This window comes from Clupea harengus, chromosome 12 (assembly GCF_900700415.2).
Source record: "Clupea harengus chromosome 12, Ch_v2.0.2, whole genome shotgun sequence".
In the NCBI taxonomy this organism is placed as follows: domain Eukaryota; kingdom Metazoa; phylum Chordata; class Actinopteri; order Clupeiformes; family Clupeidae; genus Clupea; species Clupea harengus.
The window spans coordinates 15,380,602-15,394,463 of NC_045163.1; the positions used below are offsets into that span (position 1 = coordinate 15,380,602).

The 13,862-nt window shown below is 47.4% G+C and overlaps 1 protein-coding gene across 2 annotated transcripts in view; it reads left to right on the plus strand.

Annotated features, from left to right (window-relative positions):
• zswim6 (zinc finger, SWIM-type containing 6) overlaps positions 1 to 13,862 on the plus strand; it is a 52,664-nt gene that overhangs the window by 22,003 nt on the left and 16,799 nt on the right. The window contains exons 2-6 of one of the 2 annotated variants that reach the window (XM_012817247.3): positions 4,110 to 4,466; positions 5,715 to 5,863; positions 6,300 to 6,450; positions 12,548 to 12,727; positions 13,509 to 13,682. In XM_012817247.3, the coding sequence (XP_012672701.1) occupies positions 4,110 to 4,466; positions 5,715 to 5,863; positions 6,300 to 6,450; positions 12,548 to 12,727; positions 13,509 to 13,682 (1,011 nt within the window). The remainder of the gene's footprint in view (positions 1 to 4,109; positions 4,467 to 5,714; positions 5,864 to 6,299; positions 6,451 to 12,547; positions 12,728 to 13,508; positions 13,683 to 13,862) is intronic. The other variant, XM_031577158.2, reaches the window with a different exon arrangement.

The following is a 13,862-nucleotide window of genomic DNA, read 5'->3' on the forward strand; positions in this document are numbered from 1 at the left end:
ATGAGTGACTTCCTCAGTAAGGATGATGATGGTGGCGGTTGGTCATGTTTCCCTTGTGTTTTAAGTCGTGTCTGCTGCCTGTCATGGCTATGGCTGCTTCCTGTGGGTGAGCTGGGAGTTCAGCTCGGCCAGAGGGGCAGAGGCCTAGGCCAAGCCCTGCTGTTCCTCATAAACGGACCACACACACAGAGGGGACCCACTTTAGCTTGCAGCCAATCACAGGCTCTCATCAACCAGAGGATCATATGAGAACATCTCAAAGCCATGGGAAAATGATGGGAGTGCTTGTGGACCTGAAGTAAAATATTCTGATTTGAAGAAGCAGGGTAGTGATTACTTGGTTGCTGAGCCATTGCATGTAGATCAAATCACTCCGGTTATAGATGATGCAGTGTTTCAACTTATACAGGAACATATACAACAGCAGTGCTACATGCTTTCATGATATTTTTTTTCTTGTTTGTTTGCTCTTTTGATCAAGTCAGTGTAGTTCAAAAGAAAGCAGTGAAGAAAATGGCATCTGTTCTGAGGATGTGTCTATATTTAGTTCAGCATTTTCATTTTTAATTATGTTGACATGTTTCTCCGTAGCTGGTTTCAGTCCTGGAGTGGTGAGCTTGGAGGGCCGTGTGGGAGCTGGTGTAGGGCAAGTGGAGGTTTTCATCTGGTCTCTGTTTGGGTGGTCTGAAGAGGCAAACAAGCTGGTTCATGCTCGGGCTCTCAGTTGCCAAGCGATCAGGATCTGTGGGTCTTTTTTCGAGGAAATCTCTGCCATGTTAACAACATGCTAAAAATGCCCCACTGCATATATATTGCGACTGAGAACAGAAAGGCAGGCGAGCAAGCACCAGATCACCCCAGGAGAAATAAAACACTACATCAGACATGTAATAAGCAGTTCTTAGCATGGTTGAATGCTAAAAAATTGGAATTTCGCAAATAGCAAGCATGTTTTTGTCCATGTCGCTCTCCTGTCAACACGGCAGCAAGCAGAAGCAGTGAGGGGGAGAACCACACCACTGATTAGCCCCCCATCCAGCTCCTTCGTGTCTGAGAACCACGGTAAACAAAGACCCTCATGTGGCAGATGGTCCATCCACCAGTGAAGTGGAGCTCAGGGGGCTGTATAGTCACTGGGGTGGAATGCGAGAGGAGTTTTTTTTTTTTTTTTTTTTTCTCTTCCTTTCTCTTTTTTTCTTTCTTTTTCTTTTATCCTCGTAGATGAAATGTGGCTGATTTAGTTGCTGCTGGTTGAGGCTTAAGGTTAGAAGGCACCAGAGAGAGAGAGAGAGTGTTCTAGAAGAGAATAAACATACGCAGGGGCCAAGCCACCCTATCAGAAGGCCCCACCGTGACTCTCAGAGCAGCAGCATAGCGCTGAGTAAACAGCCTGGTGTTTGTCTCGTGCTATAATGGAAGCCCCCTCCGTGTTTAATATAAGCAACATCAAGCAGTGCATTATGGGTATCTCTGTAAATACTGGCAATGTGATCTCTCTCTCTCTCGTCCCCTCCCAGATCACCACCTTGCTTATTTTAAATATCAGTTGAGCCAAAGAGACCTAAGACTCTGCCCACCATGTCTATATTTCCCTCTCTCAGGCCACATAAAACCACTTCTTTCCACAGAAATTAAGTCTGCAGGAAACTGCTAAAACTGCTTCATTGAAATGTCCTAGTCTCTTCACATGGACACAAACAATTGAATTAATTAACTAATTGTTCTTAGTTTTGTTATCATGCTTTACGACACAATACCTTGAAAGCACAAACACTTTGAAAGCACAAAATAGTCCGGACACCTTTTTAACGCTACCGTAACTGATGCTTTTCGAGAACATATAAGCGAATCATCTTTATCATCATTTAAATGCGATTACTGAAATAGATACTTTCTTTGGGCTCTATAATCAGCAACTGAAGAGTTCATTTTGCTCTTTATAAGGAAAGCTCCTAGAGAGATGGGCATCTCTGCCTGCCAATGATTTTTGCATCTGCACAGCGCATTAAAGGTCGGGGTGGACTTCTGCTGTGGCTAACTCTGCTAGCAGCTAGAACAGCACAGATTCCTTACAGCACTTAGCATTAACATTTAGCTAGTAGGCCTAAACCTGTAGGCCTCATCCTCATTTCTCCAAACGTACCTTCTAGTCCACTGCTGGTCATCTTCCGTCTGAGCTGTTGGTGTCTGCCCAGTGGGAGAAAGGAAGCGAGAGCCATTTGTCTGCAGTCCCCTTTCTCCAGTGGCCATTACCTCAGTGGTTTCAAATGACTGACCAGCCAGAGGATGTGTTAATTAAAAACACATTAATTAGTCTCATTCCCATCAATCCCATTAACCTGGGCCTCAGCACAGGCTTTCACAGCTGCACCCCACACGGACAGAGTATCCACATAAAACACAGATACGATGTTTTGTGTACGATCTTCTGTCTGAAGTAGTACAGAGTGCTACAGGTTTGTAGAGGCAACAAACATTTTTAACTCTGAACATGAGATTGGGTCACATGGGAAAGAAAAAAACTTGTGGAAACGGTATAGCTACTACTACTGACTCCATAGGAGAACAGTTAGGCGGACTTTAATTCAATGTCCATGATTCTTCTCTTTTCATTGTGTGTGTGTGTGTGTGTGTGTGTGTGTGTGTGTGTGTGTGTGTGTGTGTGTGTGTGTGTGTGTGTGTGTGTGTGAGAAACATGCAAGTGTGCCCTGCATGCCATGGTGTGAGACATTTGCACTCTCTTGTTCGAGATGTTTAAACAGTCCGACCAAATGTTGATTCGTTGTGCCTGTGATGAATGAGAACTTCTCCGGCGGTTGATTCGTTAGGTCTGTGATGAATGGGCGAAAACGGTCCACGGCGTTTGTTTATATTGGCCCCTAAGTCTACACTTTAGTTTTATTACTCTCTCTCTTTTCCACCGAGAGCATTTTGGAGAAAATCATTTTGCTTATAAGACTCACTACAGGGTTCATTGCACTAGTATTTAATCGCCAGATAGATAAACAGAATCAAGCGAGTCGGCACCTGGAGACTGCCTGCATAATTAGGTGCTCCGAATTGCAGTCAGAGGGTCCTCTAGTACTCAAGTCGGCAATGGTGTTCCATGTTAATAAATGATAGCCTACATGCCATCAACAGAGCAGGTTATGTGATTCACATGGGGGGGGGGGGGGTCCACATTACTCCACTCCTTCAACTAACAGTTCAACGTTAATACTAAGACTTGACTTAACACTTCACAGATGGTAAAAGTAAAGCTGTAAAGTAAAGCAAGCATTTCTTATAGACTCCAGGCTGCAGTGAAAGGGAGCTGGGGAATGCTTTGGTTATTGGAAATGTGTTTGGCTGAGAGTCTGGTTGGTTTGGAAGGACATTGCCACTATGGGTCGGGTGCAAAGACTCAAAGAATGTGCGTCTCATCAGTAGACAGGAATGAGAGGGGGGGGGGGTGAAAGAGACTGAGTGAGAAATAGCGTGAGCAAGAAAAAGAGCAAGAGAGAGGGTGATGAAAAGAGAAAGAGAGCGCTTAGCTGGAGTAGAATATGTAGGTGTTGTGTTGGTAGCAGCCCGAAGCAACATCCGTTTTAATAGACCACCTACACGCTAGTTTGGAGATGATGTAGTGGATTACAGGTCTGGACTAAACTAAGTGCCAGTGTACTCAAAGGGGTCTGTGTGTTTGTCTGTGTGAGCATGTGGTGTGTGGTTGCTTTTTGTGTGAAGACTTACTAGGATGTCTTGGTGTGTGTGTGTGTGGTTGTTTGTTTGGTTGTGGTTTTGTGTGCCCATGCCTGCTGGGATGTATTTGTCGTTTGCGGTCGTATGTGTGCCTGTTTTGATTTTCCAGCCGTCCTCAAAATGTGTTGTCGTATCCTCCGTTGGCACATCCTTTTTTATTGAGTACGCTTATGACAAATTAGCATTTTCTAGTGTTGGGGTGCTGAGGGTGGAGTCTACATGTAAATTAACCGAGGTTTCAGGGCTAAGGTTTGCACCCATGAAATGTGTCTAAATAAAAGAGTGTTAATAAAAGAGTGTTAAACCATCCTCTCTCTCTCTCTCTCTCTCTCTCTCTCTCTCTCTCTCTCTCTCTCTCTCTCTCTCAGGCTTTCATCTCAGTGGTACCGTCACAGAGCCGGCGACACCGTCGGAACCGGAGGTGGTGTGCAGCGTAGCCATTAGCTTCGACCGCTGTAAGATCACCTCGGTGACATGCGGCTGCGGCAACAAGGACATCTTCTACTGCGCCCACGTAGTGGCGCTCTCACTGTACCGCGTACGGCGGCCCGAGCAGGTCAAACTGCACCTGCCCATCTCGGAGACACTCTTCCAGATGAACCGGGACCAGCTGCAGAAGTTTGTGCAGTACCTCATCACTGTGCACCACACCGAGGTGCTGCCCACCGCCCAGAAGCTCGCCGATGAGATCCTCTCACAGAACTCCGAGATCAACCAAGTTCATGGTGAGAGATGCTAACAAGCCTGTATTATACACTACTTTTCCGTTTAAACACGTTTCTACAACAAGGCATACAGCACCTGACACACACACACACACACACACACACACACACACACACACACACACACTAGAATACAGGATAGAATTTCTTAATAGTATTGCTTAAGCTAGCATGTGATGCTATAAACAGGCTGAGCAGGTGGTGGTTAGGTGAGCATGCTCTGGCCCAGCAGTCTTGTAGTGATGAACTGGTTCAACGTTACGTCACAGTGCTGTTCATGTGAGGTGGCGTAGATCAATCTGAGAACAGTGGCAAGAGCTCCACTCCTTCCTTATCATGTGTGTCGCTTAGAGGTAGATTGGGGGGCACTCTGATTGTGTGTCTCTGTGTGTGTATGTATGGGACCACTCTTGTTTGTGTGTGTGTGTGTGTGTGTGTGTGTGTGTGTGTGTGTGTGTGTGAGTGTGAGAGAGATAACACTCAAGAGTGTGTGTTAGGGAAGACTGTGTAGTCTCACTGAAGCCAGCCCTCCAGTTCTGGCTCAAACACTGGGAAAAGAACGTGTTGGGAAAGGGAAAAGGGCTTGTTTGATCGGATTTCAGGAAGCTTCTTGATAATGAGCCCTAATCGGCTTACTGATCGCCATTAGTCTGTGATATGGGCTTTGTTCCCTATAATAAAGAATGCCATAATGCAAACAAATCTCTAAAGTAAATCTCTTGTTGAATATTAGGAGCTGTGTTTGTTTTGTTTTTCTATTGTTTTCTGGTTAGAGAGTAACCTGACATTCTCAGGAACAGGAATATTTCTTCATGCGTCATGTAGCATGGGTCTATATCGATTTTATTATATTATATTAAGTAGGACAGAAATTTGAACGCAAACATGAATGAGATGTGTCTGTTTGTTTGCGTTGTATGTACACTTCTGGGAAGGGCTGTGTGTGTTCATGTATGTGCAAAGCTATGTCATGTTTGTGTCTATTTTTAACTGTGATAAAACATAGGCCCACTTGTGTGAAACTCATTGATGAAAGTGGGGTTCTGTTGGTTTGGGGTATGTGCTTGTTTTGTTTGTATTTGTATGTGGGTGTGTACGGGTTTGTGCTTCGTGTGTAAGTGCTTTGTGTGTCTGTGTGTATATGAGATGTAGCATACTGTTTGTGTGTGTGTGTGTGTGTGTGTGTGTGTGTGTGTGTGTGTGTGTGTGTATAGAGAGTTATGCTGACATGTGCTCTGTGTATCCCAGGGGCTCCGGACCCCACAGCCGGAGCCAGCGTGGACGATGAAAACTGCTGGCACTTGGACGAAGAGCAGGTCCAGGAGCAGGTCAAGCTCTTCCTGTCCCAGGGAGGCTACCACGGCTCGGGCAAGCAGCTCAACCTGCTCTTCTCCAAGGTAGGACAGGACACGCGTCATGCAGCCACACTCCTGCAGAAACAGTTTCACTGGCTCGAGTGCAGCACTGTGCTTTACTGGCCCTGTTTTTGCCCTATTTAGCATGTTGGAGATTAATATTGTTTAGGGTATGCTGGAAATTATGTATTGCATTTCTAGTACTGTGATGCAAAGTGTAAATACACAAGTCCAACCTTTATGGGTGTGAGTGAACACGTGTGTGTGTGTGTGTGTGTACCTGCATATATCTGTGTGTGTGTGTGTGTGTGTGTGTGTGTGTACCTGCCTATATCTGTGTGTGTGGATGTGCTTCCTTGTGTGTATGTGTGTGTTTGCGCTTACATCTGTATCCGTGTGTGCATGCTTATTTCTGTGTATGTGGGTTTGTGCTTACATCCCTCTGTGTGTGTGTGTGTGTGTGTGTGTTGTCTGGCAGGTGCGCGAGATGCTGAAGATGCGTGACTCCAATGGTGCGCGTATGCTCACCCTCATCACGGAGCAGTTCATGGGCGACCCTCGGCTAGCACTCTGGAGGCAGCAGGGCACCAGCATGACTGACAAGTACCGCCTGCTCTGGGACGAGCTCGGTGAGACACAAACACACACACACACACTGATACACTCTTAACACATCTACATCACAAACCATACACACACGCCTACACCACAAACCACACATATGTCAGCACTGCATTGAGCTTGGTTGCTCACACATCCATTTGCCTGTATTTGTTCCAACCTCTCCTCTATTTGTTCCAAACTCTTACAGCTTAAGCTGTAACTCCTTTAGCTTAGGGTGTGTGTGTGAGAACATCACCCGTTCCTCCAAGGACGTCCATTTAGGATACACGGCTGTTTCCAGATTGCACATTCACAGCATTTGGTCCTGATCAATATTGCATACTCTGTTCCATCGAGGGACTCCAGGGGCCTGCAGTGAAGTGAGGTTACTTCAGTCTCTGCTGCTCGGAAGGGGCCGCTGCTTTGAAGCCACCATTACGATAACACATCTGCGATTCCCCCCTCTCCAACATAATTATCTACATCCCATGATTTATGACGAATAACTGCTCTGTTGGGCCAAGTTATCGTTTACAGACCGAAAGCAGTCTTTTTCTGGTCTTTTTACGGGAAAAATGTGGCACTAAAAATCCACTTGACTGGGTCGAGTGTTTCGTCCGCGCCTATCTGTGCCACCAACTGGAGCGAAAATTGGCAAAATTTTGCAGGCGATGCATAATCAGTTTAATTGTGACTGGCTCACCATCGACCGCTGCCTGCCAACGCTCAGAGTCTCTGATGGTTCGTCAGATTGGCCTTGGCACTGGGCACTCGTGGGCACGGCAACACACGACTCAGGGTCTCCCTGAGCAAGAGAGGCTGGCGCAGGAGCGATCCGTTCATTAAAGCATCCTCGACGGCCGCTCCGGAAAAAAAAAATGGCCGTCGCACCGCTTCAAGTCTTAGCAAGCTTCAGGAGAGGGAGGGTGCCAGTGTGGGCGGATGAGAGGAGGGCTGGGATGTTGGGTGAAGCCAGTATCAGATGAGGAGAGGGCCTGTGTGTGTGTGCGTGTGTGTGTATGTACATGAGCGTGTGTGTGTGTGGAGCTAACCTGGTAGAGTGCCATCGTGGGGCTCGACTTGCATTCGTACAGCCAAGAGTGGTTGGCAGAGGAGGCATATTGGAGTTGGAGGTAAAAGTGTGTGTGTGTGTGTGCGCACAGACTCCTAGGACTGGCATCCACATGTGAGGGTAACCTGAGTGTGGGGCCACGGTAAGTTTGTTTGTGTTTCAGGCCCCAACATGTTGTGAGTGCAGGGCAGCCTGCTCCAGTATGGCCCTGCTCAGGTAGTCATGTTCTCACTTGGGGAGAGCTCTCTTTCTCTGTCTTTCTTTCTTTCTCTCTATTTATTCTCTCCACACACACACACACACACACACACACACACACACACACAGAGAGAAGGAGACAGGAGAGGCCTAACTCCATTAAAAACATAGACTAGAAGTGTAGGGGTTGAAAACATGCTCTCTATCTTTCTATCATTCTCCCTCTCTTTCTCCTTCTCCCTCCCTCCCTCCCTCCAGGTCGATCTATCTATCCCTTTCTGTATCTTTATGTCTTTCCTGTCCTCCGTCCAGCAGATGAATCATTAGTTCTGTCAGCTCTTCCAAGCCCCTCCGTAATTGGGGGCCTTCGTTATGAAGACCACACACACACACACACACACACACACACACACACACACACACACACACACACACACACACACACACACACACACACACACCCTCCTGACAGGTCCGATAATGCTAAGACTGTTTCATTAAATCCCAGGCACTTAATCTGACACCCACAGTCAGGTGGGCTCGGCAGAGATGGGCGAAGCGTTGGGCAGCCCCACTGACAAGCAGGGAATAGATTTATGCACCCCTCTCTCCATCCCTCTCTCTCACACACACACTCAGTCGTCTCCCCTCCTCTCCTCCCTTCTGTCTCCCTCCTCTCTTTTTCGCTCTCTCTCTGCCTCTCTCTCACTCAATCCCTGTCTTTGTTTAATGAAGATTGGAGTGTTTTGCATCAGGAAGGACTCTTTTGTGATGTGCTGGAATTTGTTCTGGCTCGGTGAGGTGGATGCGGCTGATTGGCTAGATGAGACTCTGGTTCAGTGAGGTGATTGGACAGAAAGTAATGGATATCTGTGTGGTGAGAGGATTTATGTGATTCTGTGTAAAGACAGAATTTTTTAACTGAAAGAGGCACTAGTTCCAGAATGGTTCTGTCATTCTGCATGGGGAATCCCCCTGGATTTTGATTCCAGTTTAATGATTTTGTTAGGGGTTTTGCTGATTATTAGCATAGTTTTGGTTCCCTGAGATCTCGGCCCTGTTCGGTACTGTGTCTGTGATTGGAAGAAAGGTTTGTTAGGTATGCCGGTAGTTCTTTATTTTGATAGAGAATTTTGATGGCAGGTGAGTGGGTGGTTGGTACTGTCAGCTTCAGCTCCTGTTGCGTTACGGGATGAGCCTCAGTGGTTAATCAGTAACGGGTTGGCTGGTCTAGGTCTGCTGCTGATGCATTATGGGATAGGAGCTTGTTGGGGGCTTTGTGGCTCTTTGCTGGTCCCATCACACAGAGAGGAGGAGATGAAGGATGAAGGCTTAAATTAGAACCATGAAAAGAAAGGGAGGGATAGATGAGGTGGATAAATGGTTTTGTGTGTGTGTGTGGGTGTCCATTTATTTGTGTGTGTGTGTTAATTCATTTTTGTATGTGGAAAGAAAGACTGAGGGAGCGGGAGAATGAGAACATGTACACATGTGTCTGCTTGTGTGGTTTAATTCGTTCTGCAAAGCCAAATATTGTTTTAATTAATGTGGCAGGCAGTCGGCTGCTGGCTGGCTGTCTGGTTGGTTGGTCGGTCGGTCGGGTAAGAGAGCAGGGGGGGGGGGGGCTTTGCTCGGCGTCAGTGACTCTTTTCATCTTCATGTGCGGCTGTGCGTTGGTGGAGGCGGCCGTGAGAGAGGCCAGACCGGCGCCCTGTGCCGACAGAGAGCCACCAAACAGCCGCTGTGTTCGAGCTGGAGCGCCTCTCACGTCTGCCCTGACGCTCCACTGACTGGATCCTGAAGGGGGGGGGGGTGTGATTTATTAACATGACAGATGAGCGCTTCCCTCCGCCCCGCCCCAGCCCAGCCCAGCCCCCTCTCTCTGTCCTGATTGGCCGGGGTGAGTCATGTGATCATGATGGACACACGCTGGGAGACGTGGCTCCCGTCTGTCAGGCTGTCAGCTCATACAGAGCGGGCGGGGGGTTGGGGTTGGGTGGGTGATGAGGCGTTACACATGCAAGTGGGGGTAGGGGCGCTCAGGTGTGTGTGTGCGTGAAGTGATGCAGGCACGTCAGAATAAAAAGCAGTGTTTGTTGTTAGATTAAGCTATGTTTATTTTTACAGCTGTCTGTCCTCTGTCTTTGTTTAGGGATTTCTGCACTCGCTGCCATTGTAGCGTGTGTGTGTGTGTGCCGGTGTATTGTTTGTACTGCAGATGGCAAAGGAGATGTGTGTAGTGCGGTTTGTGGCACAGCACTGTGCTGTAGCTTATTATGTCCCATACACTGTGGGAGCATGGAGGTAGATTAGCATCCTGGCTAATGTATGTATTCCTGCTCTTCCCTTTTGTCTTTTACGCTACTCTCCTTTCATACTGCTCTTTACTGTTTATTCTCTCCTTCTTTCCTTTCCTTTCCTCTGCTCTCCTTTTCTCCCCCTCTCCTCTCCTCTTCTTCTCCCCTGTCTGCTGTCCTTGATGCCCAAACAAAGGCGCGGAGGCTAACGCGGCTCTCTCCTCTCCTCCCCTCCCCCTCTTCCCTCCTCCTTTTTCCCCATCCTTTCTTCTGCTGCGCTTCCTCTGCCTCCCCTCATCACACTCCTCCTTGCTCTCCCTCTCTCCCTCTCTCTACTCACTTTCTCTCTGCCCCTTTCTCTCTGCTGCTCTTTTTTGTGCTTGTCATTCTAGCTTTCACCATGTGATTCCCCCCCCCCCCCCCTCTCCTGCTCTTTCTCTTCTCCTTTCAGGGATCATTTTTTTCTCTTTCTATCCCTCCCCCTCTTTCCATTTCCATGTCTCTCTATTTCTGTTTCTATCTGTATTCCCCCCTTTCTCTCACACACACACACCATCCCTCCCTCCCTCCCTCCTTCTCTCTCACTGTTGTGGGTGGGTGGGTGTTGTTGGTAATCTCTGTGTGTTCTTGCACAGGCAGAGCACTGAGGTGATTAAATGAGCCATGAGAAGCCACAAACATCCCACTATACACAAACAGGGGCATACATGTGTGCGTACACACACACACACACACACACACACACGGAGACACACACGGAGACACCACAACAGCATGATGCCTTCTCAAACACAAACACACAGACAGAGAGGGACATACACACACGCGCACACACAACCACATAAGCACATGCGCATACACACACCACAACAGCATGATGCCTTCTCAAACACAAATGCACAGACAGAGAGGGACATGCAGCTGTGTGTGTGTGTGTGTGTGTGTGTGTGTGTGTGTGTGTGTGTGTGTGTGTGTGTGTGTGTGTGTGTGTGTGTGTGTGTGTGTGTGTGTGTGTGTGTGTGTGTGTGTGTGTACAGACAGGCAACTGCGCGGTGGCTGTATGTCCCTCTCTGTCTGGGTGTTTGTGTATATGCTATATTGTAGCACACACACTCACACTCACTCAAATGTGATCTATATCTTGGTTCTTTGCTTCTGGGTCAACACCAGACTTCCAGCTGGTTCTTTGATAATCCCCGAATTTGACCTCTAACAAATATATAATGTGAATTTATTTGACTGTATGCATTTGGTAAATTAAACTTGGTGTTTTGCCAGTTCATTAAAATGATTTAGCAGTTTTTCACACACCACTGGGTCCTTAAATTAAGAGCCATGCTGCACTGGCACCACTTCAGCCTCTACACTGATTTAGTCCGCTGACAAAGAAACATTTAACTTTCATCTCTCAGAAGCAACCTGCTCAAGCCTTTCCCCGTTTGTTAGCAGTGTACTGGGATTTTTCAGGGGCCTTCTTCAAAGCGTGAATATGGCCCAGTCCCAACTCCCCCCTCTTGACCCTCCACCTCCGTTTTGCACAGTCCCCCGGTGTAGGGTAGAGTGTCCCGTTTCTTCTGGGGATATCTAGCCCTCCAAATGGAGCGTTTTCAGATGCAGACTCCAAACGGAGTGGAAGAAAAAAACTCCCAGAATGCTTTGCAAACTGAGGCAGTTGAACATGGTCTGGGGAAAATGATCATGTACATTTTTTTTTCCCCAATCTGTTGGAATATCTTAGTTTACTGTACATGCAAAGGAATATGTAATTGGATCGTTATAACATGCATTTAACAAAAATCGCCCTTCAAAATGTCAATAGAACTTTCCAGGAGCACATTTTCTGCACTTTCCCCCTCATCTGATAAAACTATGGGCAAGACTTCACGGGGTTGTCCCATTTCATAGAGGGATATTTAAAAAACGATCCCTTTGTTTTGGCGTGGGCGTGGGCAATTAAAAACAAGGGATTTGGGTAAAACTAAGAAATGAGATTAGGCCTTAGAAGGCCCTTATCTAAAGCATGTACATGAAGCTCCTGATTGAGCTGTGAAGGTAGATAGGGTCCCACAGAGAGTCAGCAGACCTGCGCACTATCTGTCTCTATCTAAGTAATCTGTTTACTAACTGTCTACAGCCCTTGTCATGTGGCCTCTAGAGGATGTTGTAGGGGCCAGGGGGGTCTGTATGTCTCAATCAAGAGGATTAGTCCCCTGCCTACAACTATTCAAGACAAAGTTAGACAAGTGTACAAGCCCAGTTTGGCAATTTTACTTTAAAACCTGGTTAAAACCATGTTTGTAGGATACCTAAGGTGCTTACAATATATTAACTATTCATTGTATTTTTGTCAGGCAGACACAACATCAAGTGTGAGCACATCAAGTATCTTCCTGTTGAACTTGATCTGGAATTTGAACTGGCCCTGACCCCTAACTCAGGACCCTGTCCTGGAAAAAGTATTACCCACTGACAGTGGATTAGGAAGCAATGGCTAAATAGACACCATGTTTACACTGACTCTCTCTCTCTCTTTCTCTCCCCCTCTCCTTCTCCCAGGTGCGTTGTGGATGTGCATTGTGCTGAACCCCCACTGTAAGGCGGAGCAGAAGGCCGGCTGGCTCCGGCAGCTCAAGAAGTGGAACAGCGTGGACGTGTGCCCCTGGGAGGACGGTAACCACGGCAACGAGCTGCCCAATTTAACCAACGCCTTGCCTCAGGGCGCCCACGGGAACCAAGGTGAGTTTCGGCACGCACCAGAGAAAAAAAAAAACAGAAATGTTACACCTTTTAATCAACTTTTCCATTTCCTTATGACCTCTTAGATCTGTTCTTTACCCTGAAGGGGTACATGGCTCTAGTAACACAACCCGATTCTACCACGTCATTTACATTTCCTAATGTTGTAGTTACCTTTTATTTAAAGCAACTTACAGTATGGCATTAAGATGGTTTTATGGAAGAGAAACCCTTTGCCTCCGTATTGGTTAAGCTTTGCCTTGCCAGTTCAACTCCACAGGGGTTCTAAAGAATCCCTCTGCCCATCTCTCCACATTGATTGTAATGCTTGTGTTAGTCGCTTTATTTAAACATTATTGTTTCTCTGTAAGGAGTATAGTATAGCATAGCATACCTCCTTTAGTTTGTGTATTGCAGCATATGAAAGGTTAAGGTACCCTCATGCAGGTGTGTGTGTGTGTGTGTGTGTGTGTGTCTGTGTGTGTCTGTCTGTCTGTCTGTCTGTCTGTCTGTCTGTCTGTCTGTCTCTGTGTAGGGCAGGATTAAGGGGCCCAGAGGCTTTTACAGACTGAGAACAGCCTGGTGTTATTCTCCTGATGTTTGACCTTATACCCCCCCCCCCCCCCCCCCCTCCCCGCCCCTTTCTATCTGTGTCCCTGTTGTCTTACTCCCTCCCCTCCTCTTCTCCCTCTCTCTTTCTCTTCACGTGTCCCTCTCTCTCTCTATCCCTCTCCCTCTCTTCCTACTTTCTATTTCCCTCTCTACCTCTCATTTCTCCTAGATCCAGGCCGGCCCCACCGGACGGTGTTCACACGGGCGATCGAGGCGTGTGACCTCCACTGGCAGGACAGTCACCTGCAGCACATCATCAGCGAGGACCTCTACACCAACTACTGTTACCATGACAACACTGACAGCTCGCTCTTCGACTGCCGTGGCTGGCCCCTGTGGCACGGTGAGAGAGACACCACAGTTCTCCTCTTGACTGTCAGCATTATGGCTGCCTGTCTGCGTCTGTATGTGTGTCTGTCTGCGTTCCTGGATTCATCTGTCAGCATCTATCGGCTTGTTTCACTGCTCTGCACTGTCTGTCTGTTCACTGTCTATTGTGTTTGTCCAGTGTGCTGTTCCAGTG